Raw genomic sequence first — 27057 nt, 5'->3', positions numbered from 1 at the left:
GACTGTAAATTGGATTTTCAGTTACCATGGTTAATTTGGTTGCCATAGAGATGTATGTATTCTATCCTTAATTAGTCCCATGTTCACGATGAAATTATTCCACCATCCTCCCAATCCTTGCAAAAAAAGATGAATAGAAAAAGGAAACTTGATCTGCATGCAACATATCCACGCATTTGTGCATTTCAACTGCTATGTTAAAAAAAGTCAGTAGATAGTTTAGATACATTTAAATCTTTATAAAAATAGAAAATTGGTCTGCTTGGCCGCTATTAAAGTCCAAGAATCACAATTGGTTATAGTAGAATGCCATAAAAAATCATAGATTTTAAAAGAACATGGAGCAAAGCTCACAGAAATGAAAGTAAAGACACACTCTTCGTCAGTGTCCATGGTGTGACAAAAAAGAGAAATCAAAATCTGTTTAGAGTTAATATTTATATAATTCTGTTTGTCTATTCAAAGATATGTTTCATTATATTATGTCTGTTTACACATGATTGAGAAGTATACTATCAATACCAATCATATAAATATAACCCAAAGATGTATCAGTGAAAAGCTGTTGCCTACATTATATGAAGGGGCCTAAAGTAACAGGATAAAAAATCCAACATTTTCAACCACGATAAAGATTAATGGAACAACTCGAGGGGGAAGAAATCGGGGGAGATGTATAAGAGCAAGTGTGAATGTGACGTCCCATCTACCAGGGGGTACATTACAGAGCTGCCAAAAATGGCAAGTTCCTTACTCCCTGAACAGGCCTGTTCACACTGTCAGAGTATAGGCATGGTAATAGCCTTGGAATAAGGATAAGCCACATTCTTGGGGATTTACCGAAGCTTAAGACAGGCTTTAATGATTAAAAAAACAATAATAATTCCTTGGTCAAATGATCAAATTAGACACCGTTTTCATTACGCTTTCTAAAACTAGTTTACTGGAAACTGGTTCAGGAAACCAGTTTGGAAGATAGCTTTACTAGCGTTCCCATTCACCCGAAAGTGGTTTTCAAAATCACTTCACGTAAAGCGATCTTGTTGCTATAGGAACGCTTTTAGTGGGGTGACATGTTTAGCGCGAAATTCGAAACTGCTGCGTAGGCATTCTACACTCAGTGTGTGGAGTAGCGCGTTCAAAATGTGCGAAGATCGCTTCCCGAAGAACAATTGTGTCCTCACGCTAAAACCAGTTTAACGAGGCAAAGTGATCTGAAAACTACATCACGAGGTGGTTTTCTAAACGGTTTGGAAGATCGCTTCAACCGTTTTCACTACACGCTAAACTTGTTTCCAGTAAACTAGTTTTAGGACGGTAGTGAGAACGGTGTCTACGATAGAAAAAATATACATTGGCCAACAATTGATTTTTTTTTTGCCTTACTTTTTTTAAAATTTGTATACAAAAATTGTAGGCTAAATTATATAATTGAGACACCCAATGAAATCTAGAGCAGATTATTAAAAATTTTATTTTAAGATGTAATGTCATCAAATATATAAGCTCAAGACGGGAACTATAGTTTATTAATGGCTATATGAATAAGGACTTCAATGTATTTCTGTGAGTAGTGCAATTTTGTAGTCAAATCATGTTTTTTACAAAAAAATGTTTACCTATTGTAATATTTCTAACAAATTTTCAAAGATTATACACACATTAAAACCATTATTTTCAAACAGATATGATTTAAATAATTAAAAAAGGCCAATGACAAGGAATTTTGATAATATTTATGAGCAATTCTTTCAATTTATGAACCTTTTTGTACTTCTGAATTTTGACCCCTATTTTTTTTCTTTTCACTTCACAATCTGCTCAAGCTTTGATGATGTACATGTAAGAGCATTGCAACTTTTTGTATGAACTAGAAAAACTGATGAAACTTTTCAAAGAAATCTTACATATGGGAGGTCCCATGTACATATTTCATGGAATTGCCCAAATTATAAAATAATGACATTCTATTTACCCAGGGTAGCCACTTCAGTTTGATAGGAAACTGCTCTGCCAGTGGGCCCTGCATAACATAACCTGTTATTATTACCCTTTTCCAATCTAAAACTTGAGCGCCTAGCATGAAGGCAGAAGGTCCCATTGTTATAAGTCTTTGGTATGACTCAGCCTGGGATAGAACCCACGAACCTCCCATTCATGAGTCGGACACTCTACCACTGAGCCATCATGTCCGATAAATTCAAATACAAGGATACTTGCAAGAGAATGAGGCTAATGTGCTGGGGTGGGCACGGTGCCAACCATGTACGTCTGCAAGCCTGAACATGGTAGGTCCATGGTTACATGATTGGCTTTTGGGGTCAACCCCTTGCCCTGTCTTTAATTTTCGTATGAAAATGTAATGAAGATGAATGATCAGGGGCTGCCTCTGTTTTTATGACTCTTCAATTTGTTTTTGAAACCCACCTACCCCCATGTTGATCACTCACATGTCTTGACGTTTAACCCATAATGACTTGATATCCCCTCCAGGCAATTTTTGCGATGAGAGAGTGTTTGGAAGTAGTCGGTAAGATATCAATGTAGATTTAAAGGAAAGTACAAAATCTTGGGAGCATTTCATTGAACATCTTGTTAGTGGTTTTCACTAAAGACTGTTATAGATATAAGCTACTGAAATCCTTGTATCTGATTGGCTGAAAATGAATGGTGTCAATAAAATCACTGATCAGATACTTCATGAAAACGTCCATTGTCACATGTTCAGGATGAGAAAAATTGTCTAAAACTTATTGGAAAAGTGGTCATATACATGCCCCTTAAGAATATGTGATGGAGGGGTTTTCTAGAAAACAAGTTTTTTAAAGGAAGAATAGGACCTCATCTTACCATGTTCATATTGTTCAGAAGCATATGTGGGATTTGTTACACAAATGTCCAACTGACAAGTCTTCTTCACTATTTGAAAACCCCTTCAAATCTGAAATAAAACTTCTTTCCTTATCCCTGCACTACCCCATTAATTCTTTTAAAAAGATGCCTGCGAAGCATTACCAGTCTCAAAATAATAGATTTGCAAGTCTTGCCATGATTTTAACAACAGGTTATTATCCATGTGAGAGCTAGGGTGTGAATGTGATTTCTTGAGGGAAACTGCACGACTTACCCCGTTTTGTCTTTCAATATTTCTCATCCCACCTGTTCATCGAAGACAGTTCGAATCGACAGTGATTGAGTACTTTTTCTTGAATGAAAATTCCTTCACTCTAAGCACAGACTTTCATTGATCTTTGAATATGGCATGTGATCATACATGCCTGTCATATATTCCATAATGTTAAAGATAACTTTTATTTTAGTCACCAGTCAATTTACTGATAATTAATTGGTTCTTTCCCACTGCTGCCACTAAAACATGTGACTTTTTGAAACAGCTAGAGTAGAGTTTAAGCACCCCAGCCATTACATACAAATATTTCATGCACTCAAGATCTTCTTGGGTTGCATGCATTTACCTAGACCAAAAGCTTTGGTCTCTGTTGTATTGGTTGTTCTGCTGAACTCCGTTGGCTCCACTCACCGATTACAGAGACCGAAGTTCTAACACGATCTGTACAGGGACTCAATGGCCATTTGTTTATGTATTAAGTTCGGATAAACCAGGGAAGTGGGAGTTGCGCGACAGCCGAAGTAAGTCACTATTTTTTTCCTTTAAAGTTTATTCTTCCCGTTTTGGTGCATTTCAGTCCAAAACGGAATAATAATCTTTATTTTGGTCCAGTTCTTTTTATATATTTTATGAAATAAAGACAAAAATCGATGAGCCCCGTCGGGGGGATTTTGCATTGTTAACCCCCTAATGGGGGCTGCATGATCGCGAGCTATCTGTGTACGAGGAGAACTACAAAATTTTAGAAATGTCTGAAAACTTCTCGAAACAGAGGGCTGCCAGCTGTCTAGCATTTACCAATGCTCTGTTCACAGAACTATAGACAGAACCAATCTTGTTTTGTCAGAATAATGTCATGAAAACCAGGGGTAGTGTATGGAAGAAGCATTTAATTGGGTTGATTGATAGATGTTTTGTTGCAGTTTTCTGGCTGATTGTCAGAAATGTTTTTGTGTTGTTTTCCAAAATCCCTACTAGAAACTGTTTTAAATTATAACTTTAACAAAGGATGTTCAGTCAAAGTGCTGAAGCTGTGTTGAAGCTCAGAAACACCATTAGGAATTCTAATTTTCTAATTTTGTGTAATTATGTAAAAGTCTGTTCATGCAATCAATAATTTTATTTACAATCCCACTGCTGCCACCATAAGTCTTCCATGGAGATACTAACTGTTTGTACCCCCATGTTTCTTCTGTATTTTAAGTAGAATTAAAGGGATGGTCCGGACTGAAAATATATATATCTAAATAGAGTAAAATTCACAGAGCAAAATGCTGAAAATTTCATCAAAATCGGATAACAACTAATAAAGTTATTGAATTTTAAAGTTTATCAATATTTTTTTTCAAACAGTTATACTGTATGCACATCATTATGAATATACATTAGGTGGGCTTATGATATTATATCCCCACTTTCCTTTTTCTTATGTTATTACATGAAATCATAATTGTTTCATTTTTTCATACATGTGTAATTTATTTGTCTCCATTATGATGAATAGGTTGCCGCAGTAAATAACTAATGCACTTAATCAGTTGTCAATCCAATTATTTTAGTTCTTGGTAGAAAATTTTTGAATAAATCTAATTTCATATAATAAAATACAAAAGAACAAGTGGGGATATGACATCATCAGCCCACCTAGTGAATATTCATGAAGACATGCCTAGAACGGTTTCACCAGAATAATGCAAATCTTTAAAATTCATTAACTTTGTTATTTGTTATCCAATTTTGATCAAATTTTCAGCATTTTGCTCTGTGAATTTTACTCTATTGATTGAGATATACATATTTCCAGCCTGGAACAGTCATTGTTTCTCTTGAATTACCCACATCATACATACAGAGTTTAGCAGACAGAGACTGGCCTGAAAATTAGGGGCCAAATATGTTACTTGCTCTTGATTTTCCCGGGCAGTACAGTGCAGCGGAATGATGAAGCAGTTGAAGATAAACCCTTTTAACAAAGTTTTATATCTTGTAAGAAGGAAATGTGATATCATCGGTTTCAGGTGTATTTGAAAAGAAAGTTTGATGTGAATGCAGTTTTAAAGAGGGCTGCATTATTATTGATTTTTTAATATGTATGATTTTTGAATGGTTGATGAGTGAAGTTGAACCAAGACAGTGAATTGGGTTGAAAAGAACAATGCAGATAGACATAAAGGGAGAGACCAAACAGCCAGGCACAGAGAGAGACACATATATTAAAGAGAGACGGAAACGGCGGGGGGGGGGGGGGGGGGGGCTTCACCCCCCCTTACTTTTTCCCAAACCATGTACAAAAACATAAAAATGACCATCTGATTGTGATTTTTGTATGGTCTGCCCCTCCCCCCACAAAATCATTCTGTGGCCCCTGTCAATGTAGAAAAAAGAGAAACTAGCATGAAAAGGGAAAATAAAAAATGAATCATTTCTTCCATTTCTGCACCAAAATCCCAGTAACTCACCCAAAATTACTGCCCCTGCCATGGAGTCCAAATTACAAACAGGTGTCCTTTTACGTTCAGAGACCTAATGCCTTTGCACTTTCCGTCATATGGAAATCATTTTCATATAAGGGCATCTTAGTTCACTTCATAAACTTGGGGAAAAAAACCTAAAAGCAGAATTATAGAAAAGAATGACAGAATGGTTGAAATGTAAAATGTAGTACAATTTATGTTGTTGAAGAATTTATACATTCTCATTTGGCTCCATCCTCGTGTGGAAAAATAGTTGAAGAATTGTGATAAGATACCCTGGTAAATGTTCAGACTTGTACATCGCTGTTTAGATTTTAAACTATAACCTTTCATAATGATTAAGTAGCATTTATACAGCGTCAGTGCTGTCCCATGTATCTACTCTTTAGATTACAATTTATTTTCTCTCAGTGTTTTGCTGATAATTGGTGTTACCTAGCTTACTTTGTATTTTCATCTTGAATGATGTTTGTTTGTTTAAAAACTGCAGGGCGCGTATGTGAAGAAGTTTTTCAAAACTGAAGAGGCCATACCTGCAGTAAACAATAAGTAAATAAATGAATGAATGAATGATTGAATGAATGAATGAATGAATGAATGAATGAATAAATAAATAAATAAATGAAGGCATTTTATGGGATGCATCATTATATTTTCAAATTGTATGAGGTGCGCCCGCACCTTCTGCCTCCTCCCCCCCCCCTGGATCCGCGCCTGCAGATGTTCATATTCTCTCACTCAACCATTAATGTTTTCCATTCTGTGAGAAACAATGTCATCTCAAAACAACAGTTGAATTGTTGAAGAAAGCACTTAGTTAAATGTCACCTCATCACCATGAAATAAACTTTTATTGATATTGATACTTTTATTTGATATTGTGTACTTTGTGGTATTATAATTATTTGTACCAACCTGTTTTCTGTAAAGCACTTAGAGATTGATTTGTTTCAATATGAATGCTATATAAGCTTATATTATTATTATTATCTTTGATAACTCTATATACTACATATTAAAGTACAATGATAATTATCATATTCCACATTCAACCGTCATTTTTTTCCTATTCTATTTGTGTATTTCATTTTGTGAGTACTACATTTGTACATAGGCCTATACACATTGATGAGGCCATATTCACTAATTCTGTATGCTCTATCACAAATACATTGATAATTATCATATTCCCAAAACCACAGCTATCCAGGTATTTTCTATAAACAATATTTACTCTGATTAGATGGATAGGCGAGATTAATGGAATAACTACTGTATCCCATGCTCTATGGTTGCCGTTAGTTACCAACATTGGGAGGTGTTTTCACAAGTCAGCAAGATATATTCATTTGCAATTGTTTTTTTCTAAAAAAAAAAAAAATCCGAAATATTTGAAGTTGTGTTAAAATCCAGTAAGATTAAGAAGATGAAGTTATCTGTAGGTCATAGAAATTGCTGAAATCATCTTTATTTGCGATAATAAAGTATAAAGTCATTTTAACGCATAAAAAAACATGCTTTATAAAGAGGGAAAGCCACAAAAAAATAATAACTGAATATTCCAAACTGCAGAAGTTCACAGAAAACCATTCAATATCCTCCACATGTACGATACTTTAACCTGTTTATACTTGCTGTAAGATGTGTGAGAAAACTCTGACACGCTTGTAATATGAAATGACTTTAAAATGTTATAAGATCCCTTGGTAATACTAAACATATGCATGTGGCATGTGAAAGTGTGAAGTTGAACAAATGAATAATCCAAAACATAAGTGCTGCATTAAAGACAAATGCATTGTGATTTTTCAATGTTTGTGATACTCGTGCCAAAGTGAATGAAATTTTCAGTTTTTCTTCAGACATTGTTTTGAGAAAAAAAAAACATATATCAATATGAATATAATCTATGTTTAGCATTGTTATAATGTTAGCTGATATCACTTTCAAGGTTAACAAAAAAAATTCATGCAGTATTGCAACAGAGATACTCGTATATCATAGTGAGTCTTTTTTAGGACTTTTCATTTTTTTAATTTATTTATTATTCATTCTGCACTTCAAACATATTCAAGATTACAAAAGCAATATCAATCATTACATGAGATGACATAAAATATTATATAGGTACGTGCAATATTTGATAGCAGTTTACCCAGTGCATCAGTTGGTGGCCAGGGAAGAAGAGAGCAAACTTAATCATTGTGACCTCAAGGTCCCTCCGCCCAACCAACCGATGCACTGGGAATACTGATAAAATATAGCATGAAGAAAAAATACAATGACAATTGCGGGGATTATGATGTATTTAAAGGTAAAAAAACAAATATTACGCCTTTATAAAAAAAAGGATATTTGTTTCATTTATTAATTCAAGACAGCCATCTGTTGTCAAAAAGAATTCTTCCTTTAGGATTCCTATCCTGTTTCATTTGCCTTGCAATCCTTGAGCAGAACTCAGGGGGGGCGTTTCATGAAAGGACTTGTCGGACGTTTTATCCGACAAGTCCCATTTTATCTGACAGTTACCATAGTAACAATACCTCTCAGCCAATCAACATCAGAGAAAGATGTCAGATCTGACAACTTGTCGGATGAAAATGTTGATGAAACACTCCCCAGGTCATTTTCTATTATCTTACTAACTTTTTGTAAAAAGAGATTTCTTTCTCTTCATTTCATTCAACTGACAATACTTGAACAAAACTGATCTTTTATGCAAATTGTATTTCTTTTAAATTAATAAATCAAGAATCATTTAATAATAATTTGGAATCATGAATAAAGAAACTTTGATGGAAAATATGAAGACCTTTACTTAACTTTTCTTAGTGGGGTCTCAACAAGCCCGTAGCCAGGGGGTTCAGGAGTTCTATTGATCCCCCTAAAATTTGAGGAGGAAAAGGAGAAGAGAAGGAATTGAACCCCTTATTGAAAACTCTGGCTACGCTTTTGATCTCAACAAATTCTATTGAGTTGTCAGTACTCAATTTCAAACTACTGTATGAATTGAACTTTCTCCATTAATGAGACTAATTATTCATGCATGCATTAACCCTAAAGGTCTTACTGTCTTGTGATTGGTCCAGATCTAGGTCACGTGATCACATGGTCGAATCCGAGTCTCAGTGGAACGCCGTCCAGACAGGAGAGTTAGAACAGAGTCGAGGGGAGGTGAGAGAACCAGGGGAAGCAATCGTCAAGAATCTTAAAAATGGGTAAGAAAACGACAATAATTTTCAAATTCATAGAAAATTCCAAGTGATGTTATGCTTTACGCTCACATAACTGTATGATTACTTAAAACTGATAAAATAAAAATATATTATAAAAAGCTATTTCCATCTTGTCATTGATTTTTCTGATAGAATTCATATTTTGTGAAAATTGGAATCAAATGTGGAAGTAGGCCTACATTCTTTTTAAACTTCTTTTATTTTCATCAGAGAGGGAAAAGGGATTTAGAATGCAGACAGGAGCTGAAAATTTAAAGAGATTGTTCTTATGAGTTTTTTGTTACTTCACTTTCCAAACTCCCTTTCGCGAATAAACAGTCTCCAACACCTGTAGTCTATTATAGAAAAAGACACCAGTTTGGTTTGGACGTATTTGTTTTGCTCGCTTGCTATTTTTCCTTGATCCTCGGCAGACGTGTATTTTTCTCGCTTGTCCCGCGACATCTTGTCATCGTACGTCAGGTTTATGAAGTGAAAAGGAGAAGGGAGGAGGCGCAAGCACGCAATCATTCGAATTCTCCCCCCTCCCACGTTCCGAGGTGATGCAGGCGGTCCTTCACCAAAGCGCTTTAGGATTTAGAAATAATTTGGGGAATTTTAGCCGGGATCCTTGAGTAAATGGGCTGGAAATCCCTCCGGATCAGAGTCAATACACTTTTTTTCAACTGTTTTCACCATGAGCCTAAATTCTCTCTCTTCTCTTCCTCGTTTTCTTCTTTCTCCCTCTTTCTTTCTTTGTATCTTTATTTCTCAATCTTTGTCTTCTTTTCTTGCTCTCTCTCTCTTTTCCTCTGTCTCTGTATTTCTTTCTTTCTCTCACTCGATCACTCTCACTCCCTGTCTCTCTTTTTCCTCTGTCTCTATATTTCTTTCTCTCAGTATCCTTCCCCCTCTCTCTCTCTTTATACCTCTGTCTCTGTTTTCTCTATGACTTCCTCACTACCCCTCTCCCTCTCTCTCTCTCTTCTCTAACTTAATAATTTATCTCTTTTGCTACTCTATTACCTTTTATTTCTGTTTGCAATCACAATACAGTCAAAACTGCTTTAGTGAACACTTGCAATAGTTCTTCTCATGAAGACCACTTTGGTGTTATATATATATATTTTTTTTTTAGGGGGGTTGATATTTTTTTTGTAATTTCCATAGGACCATGTCATATAGGACTTGTTTATAAAGACAACCTTCCTTGTCTCTCTTGAGTAGTCTTTATGGACAGGTTTCACTGTATTCACACTCATTTACTCAAGTTCAATTATGTTTTGAACTTGATACCCCACTTCACTTGACAGACTTTCTAAAAAGGTTTTTAATTTTCTTAGGACAAAAAAATTAATACTTTATCTATATAATCTGCATTACACAAAGTGATAACTGTATCAAAAAATAGTCAAACATCCAAAGATGTATTCAGCATTGAGTACTTTTTAAACAGACCCACTTTGATTTTGATGTTCTTTTGATATTAATAAAAAGACTGACATAATATGTAAACTTTTGTGCACAATTGACTAAAGTCGGAAGCCCCAAATATTAAATCTCTAAATAAATTATATAATCACACTTTAGATAGAGTGAAAAATAAACTTCTAGTAGGGAGACTAGTTTGATGGTAGGATCAAGGGATATAGGGGTGATTGTTAAAGGGGTTAACAAAGATTCCTTAGAGGGCCAATGCGGTAATATGAGAGGGCATACTCTACCCTTGTTTGAAATGGGATATGTTTTCTTGCTATTTTTGCCTGAGGGTGTATGGGGATAACTCAAACATGAGAGAAACAGAGTGGGGGTGGTTATCAGAATATTTTAAAAAAAAGGATGATGGAATCGAATTCAAGGTTTTAATCATGTAATTCAATCCATATTTTCAATTTGATTTTAGAAACGATTTCTGCTTGCTAAACGTGAAAGTTACTGGCATAATTGTAGGAATGTACATTGAAATTGTGTGTTTGAACATGATTAATCCCTAGATTGCCTAACTGTATGCATCCATACAGAAATGTAGAATTAAACTGAAAAAAAATCATAAGAGTTTTAGGACTGCAAAATTTAATTTGATACTTTAACATGTTCCTTTTCTCGTTGTAAGACGCTTTGGGCCTTCCTGGGAAAAGCACAATACAATAATGATGATGACGATGATGATGATGATGATGATGAAGATAATAATGATAATGATAATGATGATATTAATAATTGGCTTATTTCAATTGCATTTTCATCAGAGAAATCTAAAAAAATTAACATAAGTAACATCTTTAATATTTACCAGCATACCAATGAAGCAATAAACAGAGCAGGATCATATAAAGTATACAAGGAATTGTTATTGTTACAACATATTCCTCACAATTTACGGAAACAACCGTCATGTGATTGGTTTAAGCCCCTTTCACAATTGGTGGTGTGACTGCTTACAACCGTTGCGATTGTGCACAACATATACTGTGACCAAATGATCGCAAGCGATCGCACAAACAGTTGTGAAAGCCCCTTTAGCAAGTGTGCGCCTAACAGGCTGCTAAAAGCTATGAATCCAGTGATAGGGTAATAATAATTGTGAAGCGCTTTGAGCAGTCGTAGATTGATAAAGCAGTATATTAAACCAAGTATTGGTAGCTGTATTAAGTATAAAAATCTTTACATTCTAAAATTTCTTAATAAATATTCATTTGTAAATTCTTCATGTTAATTTATTTATTTTCAGGTACATTTCACCAGAGACTCCTGAGGGATACAAGTGGTATAAAGAAAGAAGGTCAGAATTTGATTCTTGACAATTATTGCAATTTCTTTTTTTAAAGTCATCCATTGTTAAGTTAGATACCTAAACACTTCAATATTGTTAAATAGTCTTTGAATCGTAAAATGTTGAAAGATTCAAAGGCATCCTTCATGGATGACTTTGTGAATGCATCTGTATTTTCTGTGTATATTGATTTAACAAATAATTGCATTCGTTGCCGTTCTTCTTGTGTCGAAGTAATGGAATATTGATATTGCTAATTTGAAAGAAAAATGCATTTTCATTTTACAGTAACCATTGCGCAATAATTCTTTGCAGAAAAGCTTAATATTTTATCAAATTTCCCGACAAATAAACCATGTCTAATCTTTTATATTTTCACCATGTACACAAATTGTTACAATAACATCTATAAAACGATCTTCTACTACGAAATTTAGAGGTGTCTTGCCTCCACACTTATCTCATTTATCATTTATTATCGTAAAATTTGCTTTGTAAAACAGACAAATTGAGGACATCAAAGCTTCTACTGAATTGCGGAAACACATCCAGCTTGGTCTTCAAGAGCCTTCTACAGAGTTGGATCCTCTAGATATACCCTACACAAAAGTAGTGTGAGTATACACCGTCGTTTGATTCGAATTGAATACATTTTGATTTTCAGGGGAGCGTTTCATCAATGTTTTTATCCGACAAGGGGCCCGTTGCAGAAAGAGTTGCAATCAATCGCAACTCTAAAAATCATGCGTAACTTGATTTTCTACCAATCAACAGCGCGCATTTGGGACTTGCGATTGATTTTTTGACTTGCGTTTACATGCAACTCTTTCTGCAACGGACTCAAGATGTCAGATCCGACAACTTTCGTTGGTTTTGATTGGCTGAGAAGCAGTGTTGCTAAGGTAACTGTCAAATAAATCAGGACTTGTTGAATAAAACGTCTGACAAGTCCTTCCTTGAAATGCTCCCCCGATCGCGCATTGGACAAATAGACCTGGGCCCTGTTGCATAAAAGTTACTATTCTGGTAACTTTGCCATCCAATGGTAACTACCATGGTAACGCTGACTACCAACCAATCATAATCACGGATTCCAGACAATTTACCATTGGATGGCAAAGTTACCATAATGGTAACTTTTTATGCAGTGGGGCCCCGAGTCTTGTAACAGTGTGCATGTAGTATATTGACTTTGTCCATAAAAAAACAACACTGTGTATATGAGATAGAAATGGGATGACAAAGTTATTTTGATGGATGTTTTACAAATAACACACTCAGTGTCATTTTGATATCTCTCTTTTTAACATATCCATATTCATGTATTTATATTTCCCAATGCTATGTTAATATAACTTAACATTTTCAATTCTATATTTTGAAATTTCTTTCAGATTTATAAGGGGTTAGTAGAGTTTAGTGGGTTTTATTGAATAGAGAGAAAAAAAATGTACTGATCTTCACTATTATGATTGCGTTCCCAGAAAGCAAATCAAATAAAAATGAAATGAATAACATGAATATGCCCTTAAAATATATTCTTTCTATCTCTCTCTCTCTCTCTGATTCAGTACTGATGATGGCGTTGCTATCAGGGTATCCCATTCCCCTACCCGTCAGAGGTCACGTCCATCCAGTAATGTCTACAGGAGAAGCAGAGGAGACTATCCCGATGAGTAAGCTAGCTTCCATTCTCATCTTTTGTTCCTTAGAAATACATCATTTATGATGTATATCTTTCCAGTATAGATTATTGATGTTCATTTTGACATTTATCTACAGTATCATAGTCTGTTATAAAGTGAACAAAGTTATTCACATGAAATCACTTTAACGCCGTGTATATATATATATATATATATATATATATATTCCAAAGGTTGACCTGAGATTCGAAAAAGGGTAGATTGGTGGGGCTTGCTGTAATGAAAATGAACAAAATACAAAAAAATGATACTGCTTCAAGGAAGTCTAAAATTGTCTTTACAGGCAGTTGGTCTTTGTAAACAGGGTTTCAAATTACACAGATTTGGATGCATGGGAGAGAAAAGTATAAGTTTATGATCTGACTGATGAAACTTTACAGGCATGATGTTACATTCTACTTATAAAATTTGTTAATAGGGCCTATATAACTTGCATGTTTTTGTAAGGATCACACATTTCAAATATTCTTATTCCCCACAATTTTGGCCTTATTTAATGTATACAAAAAATGTTTTGCAAACATGTTTACAAAAAAATGAGACTTGAAATTCAGGAAATTGTCATTTCATGATTTTTATTTTGTTTCGTAAGATTCATTCAGTACAATGAACTAAAATGATCTCAATTCAGGGGTTAATTCATTTTTTATATTTTTTGCTTACAGAACAGAGAGTATGCATTCTGCTCAAGGAAGTGTGCGCTCTACGGCCACCCGCAAGACAGATCCGGGCCCACATAGAAGCCGGCAGAACAGATACCCAATGGCCTTTGACCTTGTTCAATCTGGAACAGGAGGCGAAGGTCGTCCGACGAGACCGACGTCGACGTATGAGAGCGATGATCAGCGGAGTGGCAGAAGAAGACACAAAAGACAACAAGACCAGGTAACTCAAAATAATCTTTCAGGGCGGTAGTACAAGAAAATAAACATAGACTGAATCGTGATAAAATGCCATACATCAATTCTAGCATGGTATCGACTATATTACGTTAGAGTGTGATGTTAGGTGCATTTAGTCGTTCACGACTCATGGTGACCCCAAGGACAAACTTTGTCCATGCTGTTCAATCCTGTAAAGCATGCTCGGATCTCTCTCAGATTTTCCGGTTTCTTTTATTATTCCTTTAAAAAAAAAGCCCTTATTTCGTTATCCAGGTAAATGCCAATGGGAGGCCCTCTAGGGCAGAGGCAAATAGAGGAGGAGGAGAAGGAAGAGATGATATACCAAGTTATCTTCTCGCTCAGAGAGGCCAGGGGATGTTCAGCCATCAACAGCAATCCGAAGCCGACCAGTATGATAGTGCAATAAACCAACAAAAGGTAAGCACATGATCAAACTACCAAGGTAAATAGTCATTTCGGCCCAGTCTTACAAAGAGTTACGATTGATCTGATCAACCCCAAGTATATGGAAATCCATCAATGTCATAGTTTTTTTAAAGGAAATTTGCACAATGTTCTATGAAAACAAAGTGAAGCATACTTAATTGACAAGAAGACAGTGAATGTATGAATATACATATATCTAGAAAATATTTTGAAGAAACATGTATTTTAGATGTTGATGTTGCTGGCTTTCCATGGTTACGATTGATTGGTACAATCGCAACTCTTTGTAAGATAGGGCCCTGATCTATACCCATTTTGTCTACTTTCCATTAGGTCTCATCATACGTGGTCTAATTTGTGTGCACCACTGGTTCATCTACCAGCCATTTGGTCTAATTGCCATTTAGCCCATTTATGATTTATTTAGCCTTATTTTCAGTTGGGCCATACCAATATGGCCTTATATCCACTTGTTCTAACTTAGTTTATATGATTAGGTGAACTGTTGATGAATAAAACTTGAAATTAAATCAAAGTACAAAGTATTAAATAAGTAGACTAATTGGAAATGAGATGACAGTTTAGGCCAAGTGATGGTTGGACCAAATTGATTGTAGAGCAAGTGGGTTTAGCCGTGATATGGTTAGACGGTCTCAGGATTAGACCATCTGCTAGTAGACCAAGTGGATGTATGTGAGGATCAGTATAATGTTGATGATATATTTTTTTTAATGATTTTCATGCATTACTATCCACATTTGCCAAACACTTTTACACAGTTTCTTCCTTAATTTAATCTTATGACGATGACCAAACTTCATCTTTGCACCTTTTTTCTCTCTCTCTCGTGGTCTTTTTATCTCTACCATAAGCAGCCTCCCATGCCTTATTCTGAACCACAAACATCGACAGGGTCAATGCAGTTTCATGCCGACCAGCCACACCCATCCACATATGCCCCGCCCCCTGGATACACGTCTTCCCATGCTCCTGTTGCCAATGGCAACCCCATCAGACCCAACCCTGCATCTTCCGTAAGACCTGGCATACATCACACGAGAGAAGACTCGGGCTTTGAGCAAGAAGAGCCTACTACTTATAACACAAGGTAAAACTCAAGGCTTTTTCTCTCATATGATGTCTAAGAACAAAGAAACCCCACTTTAATTTCTGCAAGATATTATCTTTTAAAAATATCAATAAAATATTAATTTAATATATTAAGAACAAATTGCTACAGTTTACAGCATTTTGGGGGATTTATAGTTTCAATTCCTGCAGCATATTATTGTCTGCTTTTATAAAAAGTATTGCTTCTATATTTTTATTAGATTTGACTCGGGAACTATGTAAACTTAATTTTCCATGATTTATAAAAAAAAAATTTATACAAATGTTTGAGTAGCTCTTTCCAACATATTTTCATTATTGTTCATTTTTCAATAAACATGCTGGAAATGAGATTTAAGAAAAATCAAGTCTTTGATATATTTGTATTACTATTATAGTGATATATATTTCTTTATTTTGGAAGTTGCCAATTCATTTTACTTCCCATCATTGTATTATATTTGAAATCATTATTTCTTTTATTGCAGCTCAGAAAATAACAAAGGTATCCTCACAAAGTGTGATATCTCGTTAAAATAGCACCCCCTCGTACGCCAAAAACGGAGAGGTAATAGACGGAACATGGTCATGCATAACAATTGTATCTAATCCAGTGCATGTGTGGAAATCATATTTTTGTTTGATATATATCCTAATGATCCTTTATATTCTCATTTTACCAGTTTAACTACATATTGCATTGGAATGTAATAATGCTGTTTGTAAAAGGTGTATGTTTTGAAAAGGCACTAATATTTAATCCCAGTCTTCCTCATTCATTCATGTTCATTTGTTTTTGTCTTGTTTTTTTTTTCACTGGAACTTTCATTCTGAACATGATCCATGTTTCATGTGTTCCTTCATTCTCTCTTCCTTCGACTGTATAGACATACAAATATTGTGTTTGTTTAGCAACCATAGCAATGCATGCCTTTCCATTCATTTCTCATCTGTACATCATTTCTGTTCTTCTTTCACTTCCTCTTCAACTCTTCGCCAGGTTGAAGCCAAGACCCGTCCAAACAAACGCCCCTCCACCTCTCAGAAATAACCCCAGCCAGGCGGGCAACGCCTACCACCAGGGACACGCCCAGCAACCACCGCATTCTTCCATTCCGCAGCATCACCCCGTCTCCAAGCAAGGACATCCATCATCGAACTTTGCTCCTAACTCTGCTCCAAAAAACAATCATCCCAAAACTTCTATGCTTCCACCATCATCATCATCATCTTCCTCTACCAATCATCAAAAACCCTTCCCTCGCTCCCGTCCCTTGGGCGACAAGCAAATCTCATTGCAAGGCGACCAATCCAGGCCTCGTGGATCAGATGGTTCTGTCAAACATTTACAAATTCCAAACGGTGGGCTTGAGCAACGCAGCAGCTATAACTCTAACATAAGCACGGGTAGCCACCAACTACCGCTACGGAACGGACTGCATCCCGCTGCCGGTGGACGCCTTCATTCCGGTGTTGATATCCTAGCTGTGAGTGAACTCCTGAATGAACTTGACAAACTCGGCCAAGGAGCGAGGAGCAGCAATCGATCGGTCCGATCCAGTCATAGTAACTATGAAGGGCAGGGTCCATCGTCACGGCAACCAGCAGGGACCGATATCGGGAAGGGTAGCCATGAGTATCCTCCCACTTCTCGGAATAAAGGTCGAGTCAGTGGTGGACAGAAACCGGATTTCATCCCTGATGTTAAGCATCCTCCCCCTGTTGTAGTCAAAGGAGGCGGGTAAGTAACTTTGTGGAGTTAGCAGCAAAACATTACAAAGGCTCTAATAATAATATACTATTATATATACACTTAATGTTTATTATATGTACCAAATGAATTTGGAAAGATTCAGGGTCTGAGAATAGTACCATTTATATTATGGATGCTAGCTTGTCAAAAGGAGAGGATGTCAGCTATCAAATATGTCTTTTTTGTTAATTCAACCACTTTCTACGTTGCCTAAAAGCATGTACTATTATTTGAAGGAATGATCATCCGTCCGTTTGAATAGATGTTATTAACATGGTGAAATTTTCCTCCACTCCTAGTTTGCATTCCCCTTACCCCACCCTACAACACCCCTCTCCTTGACATAGCTTCTGATACACTTTTACATACCTACATTTATATATCCTCTCAGTGCGAGGTCATGCACTGTCAGTACACAAATAACATCTTGGTCAGACATTGTGACATTTTTTCCAACATATATTCAAATAATTTCTAATCATTCCATATTGATTTTTTTTTGGGGGGGAGGGGGGCAAGTATTTAATAATTTATTTACTTTTAATCTCCTGCCTTTGATTTACAACTCTCAATACACAAGCTATTATGTAATCTGTCATTTTATATATATATATTTACATATTTCATACCTATATGCAAAGTTCATATGTTAATTCCAATTTTTCCCACCAGTACAAAATCACTCACCTATTCCCATGCTTTTATTATCCTGACTGTGATCCAATTCATAATGGTTAACATATATTTTCATAATACCACAAATTTCCAGTATGTTACAAATGAATTATCACATATTTTCATACACATGATTTGAATTACATTTTATAACCACATTTGAATGCAGGACTGTTTGAATGGAAGTTTATATATCAACAGCAGTATAATAATATTCCCATTATCGCTATTAAATTAATCCTATTTAACCCCCCAATAATGTCATGTTCAAAACTTGTTTATGCTTTTATAGCCATTTGTCCATTTTATGAAATCCATGTTATATTGTATAAATCCAACTTATAATTTTAATGCCCTTCGCTCTGTATTTAGACATTTTCCAATATTCAAGCAGATATTTATTTTCAGCAGTTGAGTAATTAATGATATTTGAATATTACCATATTAACTGCATGTACCCATTATTTTATATAGTCATTGTAAAAAAAATGTTTGGTTTGAAATTTGTTACTTTATTTGCTCTGAATAATCCAGTTATAGTCGAGTGAAGAAATGCATGGATTAAAAAATAATATTTGCAACTAATTTCTTTGTTATCAGAATATTACTTATGATAAAAAGCATTTTACATACATGTATTTGTTGCTTAACAGAGTTCACTCTGCAATCATTTTCTTTGTCTTCATATTAAATGTTTTGAAGACACCTTATATTTTTATGATTAGTTTTGGATTCAAAATGAAACTTAGTGAATCTACTAAGTTATTGTCTAAAGAGCATTCATAAATACATGATTGGTACTGCAGAATCGGAAAATAGCATTAAAAATAGCCATACTCGAGCTTTTCAACATGCACTCATTGAAGTAAAATCGCAAGAATGAACAGAATGCTAGAACGAAACAATTTTTAATAGAACCGAAATAAACAATGGACGTTAAACAACAAGCTGTGATTGGCTGTCAAGGTAAACAAATTAGGCTTAGTAAACAGCTGTTAAAGCAAAGCAACTGTGCCTCCAGAAGGAGTGTGTAAGAACCCTTGATATTTTAGTTGCTTTGCTTCAATGAACAGCTTTTTACTAAGACTAATTTGTTTACCTTGACAGCCAATCACAGCTCGTCGCTTAGCGTTCATTGTCTTTTAAATCGTATGATATATTGCTTCGTTCTAACGTTCTGTTTATTCATGCAATTTTACTCCGATGAGTGCATGTTGAAAAGCAGCATGTTTTTAATGCTTTTTCAGAAAGAGCATTCAATTTCTTTACCATCAAGGAAAAACTGGAGCCTGTAACACAAAGCTTAGTGACTAATCTTACAGTTTAATTGTATTGCTTTGATGATCAATGTTATTTAAGATTAAAAAGTCCACCCTACAACTAATTGGTTCTACCACCCTACGATTATTATAATGGGGCTCGGATGGGTGTTTCATAAAGCTGTTCAAAAGTTTCGAGCGACGTTACAAACGACTGGCCGCTGGCGATCCCTTCTTGAGGTATATTACCAAATTTTTCATTGATACTGACTTAGTTCCTAAGAAATGATCAACAGTAACTTAAAGTTGCTTACTTGCTTGCAACTTATGAGCAGTTTTATGAAACACACATCAGGTATACTTTCAGGTGAACGTAAATTATTAGACAAGTAAAATTCAGGAATTAGGATGAGTTTAAACTTTGCAAAATTGAATGGTTATCACATTTGAGTACATAACCAAGGCATATTGGATGTGAACATGCCTCTGTTTGCTTTGCATTGTTGCATTTAGTAGGCCTACTGTGATGTCACTAAATAGGGGCCTGTTGCAGAAAAGTTATCGTAATAGTAACTCTGCCAGTCAGTGGTATCTTTCATGGAATCCTTGATTCTGATTGGCTACTTAGCATTGTATTGTGTCTATGGTAGTTACCATCGAATGGCAAAGTTATTATATAATATACTTTTATGCAACAGGGCCCAGGTCTAACCTCTTACCTAAAAAAACTCAATTTTCCACATGAATTATTTTCTACTTCTGTTAATTCAGAAAATTTACATCATGCTTTTAACTGATGGGAATTATTAAGGTAGTTTAGGCAACTTCTCCCCTTTTGATATTTAATTAGTTGATTACATTTACAGTGCCTTCACTGTATTTTGTCATACTCTTCTTAATTGTGATGCTTTCTTTCTTTCAATATATCATTTAGCGGAAAAAGGATGAGTATCACCACTTCCGAGATACTTCGAGTGAGCCGATCTGATGGCCACAATCGCAATCTACTGACAGAGCTCTGATCCAATGATGAGTTTTTCTGAGCTAAACTGAGTTTATGGCCTTTATGGGACACATGGCACGCCATACACAGATCCACACTCAATACCATAGTTGTGATGGGCCGACTATCGTGCAAAAACAATATGGCCCTTGAAATAGTATTCTGCCACTGCTATGGACTTTCTTGAGGAGTTCATCAGAATATATATTTTGCCGACTATGAGGAAAGCTAGGGTTGGGGACATCTGGGGCCCGTTTCATAAAGAGTTACAACTGTTGTAACTTTGTCATTATTGTAACTACCATGGTAACCTTGATTGTGATTGGCTGCTGAGCCCTGTTACCATGGTAGTTGCCATAATAGCAAAGTTACAACAGTTGTACTTCTTTATGAAACTGGCCCCATATCAAATTAAAGCAGGTAGTGCAACAAGTTTCATTTTCAATCGATCACCAAACTATTTCAAATTTGGAAAGGGTGAGATCAGTATTAATTGCAAGAGGCAGATGCAGCGATTCAAGGTTGATTTTGCAATCAAATGCAAGACTTGCAATTGAATTTGCAATCAAATGCAAGACTTGCAATTGATTTTGCAATCAAATGCAAGACTTGTAATTGATTTTGCAATCAAATGCAAGAATTGCAATTGATTTTGCAATCAAATGCAAGACTTGCAATTGATTTTGCAATCAAATGCAAGACTTGCAATTGATTTTGCTAACAAATGCAAGACTTGCAATCGATTTTGAGACTCACTTTTGATTATCCTGCAATGCCTCTGAAGATTGATTGATGTTGGATTAAATATGACAGGCTGTTCTTGCCATTGTCAAGCCCACAATGGATGTGCTAATTTAACCAGTTACTTACTGGAGCGTGACGACCCATGTCCAAATTAAATTAGCTAATGGATTCGGTATTCACTTTCTTCAAGAGTGTACTGTTCAGAGATATATAGGCAGATTATGAGATACTATTAATTTTTTTATAATAATAATGATGAATAATAACATGTTTTTACCCAGTTTTTACCCAGGGTAGCCACTTCAGTTCCAAAAACTGTTCTCCCAGTGGGCCCTGCTATGATTATTACCTCGTCTTTAGCTTGGCTACCTAGGCTTCACATGATTATTTTATTACCCCGGCTATAGCCGTTATGCCTACATGCGCTGGAGCATTCAAGGAATTTCTTCCTACTGGGTACCCATTTACCTCACCTGGGTTGAGTGCAGCACAATGTGGGTAAATTTCTTGGTGAAGGAAAACACGTAATGGCTGGGAAACGGACCCACGTCCCTCAGATTAAAAGACGAGAGTCATAATCACTAAACCATGACACCCCCACATTTCACCATGAGGCATATGTCAGCACTGTTGAGAAGAAACAATGGCATGAATGGCCTGTCATATTTAAACCTAAAAAGTTTGTAATCTTAACTCCTGTTTATCTTAAAACTGTGGTCTTAATATCTGGTTTATTTGAAACTGATCTTTAACAGTATAGTTACTGAACATTTAGATGCTATATTTAATTGGCACACAAAGTATGAATATCTGTCTGGAAATGATAAATCATTATACCATTAAATAATGAGAAAAGAGCCCGGTGAATTGTAATAAGAAAAACAAGTGTCTGCAAGTTGGGACTTTTTTTCAGCTTCCCGTAATGTTAGCACAGAGTTAGGTGTAATCCGTGTCTTAAATTAAATCAGAGTTCACCAAGAAAACAGCAATCTTTTTCCTCAACGACGTCATGTGTATCTGATGTTACATTTTAACCTTTCATATGCTGCTTGAAAAAACCTGCTTTTCTACATCCTTTATATATCCAATCATGTTTTTGACATTGAACTATGCAGTTAACCTTACCAGTCTTCTTCGACACTTTTGCTTGTATTGTAATGAAAAATTGTGTTTATTCATTGAGAGAAATGTTCATGAGAAGAAAGATCTGTATTTCATTCATCCCTGGAAAATTATGGCCAAAAAAGACAAGGAAAAAAAAGAGATTGTGCAGAAATAAGTAAAACAGTCACCTTTTCTTGAATAAGTGTACTTTCAGTTAAAACAACAATAATGTCAATCATAATTATTGTAATATGCCTGTAATGTGTATTAAGTATAACCAATTCATTATAAATTTATTTTCTAGAACTTATCAAATATCGAACCCATAGCTCTGACACCTTGAACAAGAAATAAAAGTATTCACACCTTTTTTTCTTGACATAATATGGATGAATACCAGATATTTTACATATTTTGTGTCATTAGACATTTTTTATAACAGAGATTGTATCTTTCTTAATACATACGTAAATAAACTATACCTAAATATATCAAACTCATCATTTAATCACTTTATATACACAGAATAAATGGCTCCTTGATAATCGCATCAGGGTCCTGTCTCATAAAGATATGCAATCAATATTTGTAATTGCTTGTAATGTTTGTATCATAGACTTAACTGTAAAATTGATTGTAGGTTTCATGTAACCGGGTCCGAACATTTCTCTGAAATAAAATCCTGTTGATATCAATTATGCACAAATTAGGGCAATTTATATTTCTAAAGCAAACAGCTGCATGAATATTAAAGCTTTTATCTATTTATTTTTTTCCAGTTGTGCTAAATAGCATCTTATCTGCATCACAAGCACGTTTCATTGTATTATGTCCAGAGTAACTTTTACATTATTATTGTGTATATATGATACTGAATAGCAAATGTGGCAATTTATCCCAAGATGGTCTTCACAGAGATGGTTCACAATAATTTAGTTAAAACTTGTAAGGATCAATATCTTTAAAGGTCAAGTCCACCTCAGAAAAATATGGATTTGAATTAATAAGGAAAAATCAAACCAGCATAACGCTGAAATTTTCATCAAAATCGGATGTAATATAAGTGAGTTATGACATTTGAAATAATGCATTTTTTTCCATAAAACAGTTACATGCGCAACTCGGTGATATGCAAGTAAGAGAGTTGATTATGTCCCTCACCATTTCTTTTGTTTTTCATTGTTTCGATTATACAATATTTCAATTTTAACGAATTTGACAATTAGGGCCTCCTTGTCTGAACCATAAAATCTTAAAACAATGGTACATCCACATGTCCAGAGAGAAATAGACTTTTTTTCACAGGCAATGAAAGGAAAATTAGAATAATTTATATTTCATATAATAAAATACAATCGAAATAGTGAGTGGGTGATGTCATCAATGATCATTCCCTCATTAGCATACTGACCAGTGTGAAATTAAGTGAAATTTGAAATAGTCATATTAAACTTTCTTTTTTTACTTCCAATTTTGATGAAATTTTCAGTGTTACGCTTGGTGGATTTTTCTGTTTCATATAAATAAAAACTTTGGGGGGGTCGGACTTGTCCTTTAAGAACTCATGAAAAGAACAGCTTGTATTCAAGAGCCTTTCATTTTTAAACTAAAAAAAAACTCTTACTGCAATGTTTCTTAATTCGATTTACAAAATTAGATTCATAAAAATTACAGTACTTTCAAAAGCACAATGATATTAATGTGTTATTGATGTTATCTATAAAATGCTGTTTTTGTATATTTTTGCTCTGATTTCTTTCATTTGTGAATCATGAGAGGATTTTTTTAGTCTTTCCGATTTTAAATGATTTTATTATTAGGCATATCTGTAAATTTTGCTTGGAAAAGAAGTATTAATGTTATTGCAAGTTGGTGGAGTGCCTTAAGTATGTTCAGTTTTTATATCGCTTCAATTTGGTACATTTTTATCGTCCCATGGAGTATCATTCTCCTTGCAATTTGAAGTAAGCATTTTAGAGTTGTCGGGTTTTGCTATTTTGTAATAAGCGAGTTTAGCTCAGTGATGCGGAATGAATCCTACGATGCAAGTAAAATCACAATGAAGTCTTTCAAGGGTCGGTGAATCGAAACAGCAATTTCATCCGATGTTTTAGAGATGACAAAGTCACAAATATGTCCTTTGTCCAGAGTCACCGACGAAGCTGCCGTCTCGTTTCACCAGCTCTCGACAAAGACTCCATTGTCATGAAGGGCATTTGACAATAGATTCTCTACGTTCCAGAAAGTGTCTGTGTAGCGGTTGTGAAAACTCCCTCATATCTCATTCATTGAGATATTCAAAGCATGTCTGAGTGACTGGGACACATGGACCCAAAATGTAAAATATAATTTTTTCAGTGTCAAAATTGAACAGTGAACAGGGGGCACTGTGAACTTTCCCCAAGGCCTGAATTCGTAAAAGGAGTTCATTGGAACCATGGTTTTAGGTCAAATATTCTGTCAAACCCCTTCCCTTACTTTTGAAAGCATGCATCTTCACAGATCCCAGTCCTATTTAGGTTTCCTTATCGGTTGCATGGGCTGTGTAAATGCATTCATTCTCCTTTCTACTTCTAGATATTCAAGCAGTACCCATTCTTTTAACATCGTATTTGAATTTATTTTTAGGTTACATTTTATATCAACTTGAAATGGAACCCTGGAAAAGATGGTTTTAAATCTGTGACATAATTTTGCATCTGTGGAATATGGTACAGGATCCGCAAATTAGCTTCTGCTTGAGGAAAAAGTAAAAATACATTAGAAACAGAAATTGACAGAAAGAAAAATGTCCCTCAAAAATTTCATTTTCTCTCATAATTTCTGTGAAGTATATGTATATATCAACATCAAAGGAGCATTTTGGTATAATCCTACAAAATACCCTTTCAGGTTTTTTCAAAGTTCTATTGGTATTGTGTAATTTCAAGACAGCCAGTTACGTACCCTTGTGTACTAAATTAAGGATATTGTATTTATATTTATTATCATGATGCAGTGAGCTATGTAAATTTTAAATCCATTTTTTAGATATTTTTTTAAATGCAAGTTTATGAAGGAAGGTCACATGTGCCTATTTAAATGAATGGATATTTTGAAGTAAATTCACTTTGAGATGTATTTATCATTTTCATTGGGGGGTTAGATTGAGAGAGGGGGAGATAGTGACGAGAGGGAGATAGATGGAGGGCTGGAGATGAGCAAAGAGCTAGAGAAAGAAGATGAGAGATTAGGAGAGTAGGAAGATATGAAAGAGAGACTGGGAAAGTAGAAAGAGAGATTGGCGAGTAGAAAGATATGAAGTAGACTGATAGAGCAGAAAGATATGAAGGAGAGATTGAGAGAATATAAAGATTTGATGGAGAGATTGAGAGAATATAAAGATATGAAAGAGAGATGGGGAGAGTAGAAAGATATGAAGGAGAGATCGAGAGTAGAAAGATATGAAGGAGAGATTGAGAGAGTAGAAAGATATGAAAGAGAGATGGAGAGAATAGAAAGATGAAAGAGAGAACAGAAAGAGATAAAGAGAAAAATGGTTTTCATATGTTCATCCAATTTTTTGACATTTACAAATCACTGAATGACACTTTCATTAAGAACCTGACCAAGGTAGCATCAGTAAAGCTCTTCATAATCTTATTAACGATTGGAATATGGAGTGCAAAAATAAATACGAGTCCCATTCTCTTAATATTTTGGGTTTAAACATATATTCAAATGCTTGTGGCAAAAGAAAGGCACTCTTTACCAATGTGTAAAACTCGAACAATGAGAACATAATGAATTTTCGCATCATTATATGATTCAGAAACTCATTTGAATTACCACATTCAGCCTTTCATCGAGTCCTTCACAAGCAGCATATATGAAAATGACACACTCCAGGGCCCCGTCTTACAGAGTTGCGATTGATCCAATCAACCAAAACTATGGATGGCCAGCAACGTCAACATAAAAAATGCAAATTTATTCAGAATATTTTCTAGATATGATGTATATTCACGGTTCTCTTGAAGATTCAGTGTGATTCCATGTTTACTGAGGAGATTGTGCAAATTTCCTGTACAAAAATTATGGTACATGGATGGATTTCTATACAGTTGAGATTGATTGGATCAATCTTAACTCTTTGTAAGACGGGACCCATGATTATCTTCTGAAGGTTTCCATGGTTAAGAAGAGTCAGAGTCTAGTGGTTTCATGGTACTAGTTGAAACGTCGAGTTTGGCTAGTCCTTTTCAGGACATATGCCCACAAAAAGAATACAGTGTACCATGAAACCACTACACTACACTCCAAGGATGTTTCATGAGTTACACCGGAGTTTACCAAAAATAAAAATAAAATATTGGTGAAGTTTTGAGGAAAATCCATTAAAGACTATTATTAGAATTTTAAGTTTTGGATTTGTGACGTCATAAAGCAGCTGCCCCATATGTTATGTAACATAAAATGCATAAATATCAAATTTTCTATTGATATACTGAAGGAACAAGTAAAAACCATTTACAATTTTCTGAGAAAATATCATTTCATGGATTTTTTTTACCATACAATATGTAAGAAAACTGCTTGCATATGATGTCACAAATCAAACAATTAAAATTCTAATAAATTTTCTATTCTTTGATGGATTTTTCTCAAACCTTCGGCAATATTTTTTATTATTTTTTCTGCTATTTTTACAATAAACCTTTTGTCGGGGTGAACTTCCCCTTTAACCTGCAATTGCTAAATTTTGATCAAAGTTGATATCCAATCTTCGATTGCATTTTTG

At 34.9% G+C, this 27057-nt stretch overlaps 1 protein-coding gene across 1 annotated transcript in view; it reads left to right on the top strand.

Annotated features, from left to right (window-relative positions):
- LOC129262456 (band 4.1-like protein 4A) overlaps positions 1 to 25385 on the top strand; it is a 41171-nt gene extending 15786 nt beyond the window's left edge. The window contains exons 11-19 of the mRNA XM_064099319.1: positions 8694 to 8822; positions 11551 to 11601; positions 12096 to 12206; positions 13164 to 13268; positions 13964 to 14183; positions 14456 to 14620; positions 15505 to 15737; positions 16740 to 17480; positions 20361 to 25385. Of these exons, the coding sequence (XP_063955389.1) occupies positions 8694 to 8822; positions 11551 to 11601; positions 12096 to 12206; positions 13164 to 13268; positions 13964 to 14183; positions 14456 to 14620; positions 15505 to 15737; positions 16740 to 17480; positions 20361 to 20448 (1843 nt within the window). The 3' untranslated portion in view covers positions 20449 to 25385. The remainder of the gene's footprint in view (positions 1 to 8693; positions 8823 to 11550; positions 11602 to 12095; positions 12207 to 13163; positions 13269 to 13963; positions 14184 to 14455; positions 14621 to 15504; positions 15738 to 16739; positions 17481 to 20360) is intronic.
- The last annotated feature ends 1672 nt before the right edge of the window (positions 25386 to 27057 follow it).

This window comes from Lytechinus pictus, chromosome 5 (assembly GCF_037042905.1).
Source record: "Lytechinus pictus isolate F3 Inbred chromosome 5, Lp3.0, whole genome shotgun sequence".
Classification (NCBI taxonomy): Eukaryota; Metazoa; Echinodermata; class Echinoidea; order Temnopleuroida; family Toxopneustidae; genus Lytechinus; species Lytechinus pictus.
Note: the sequence above shows the minus strand (reverse complement) of the source record. Positions and strands in the feature narration are given on the sequence as shown.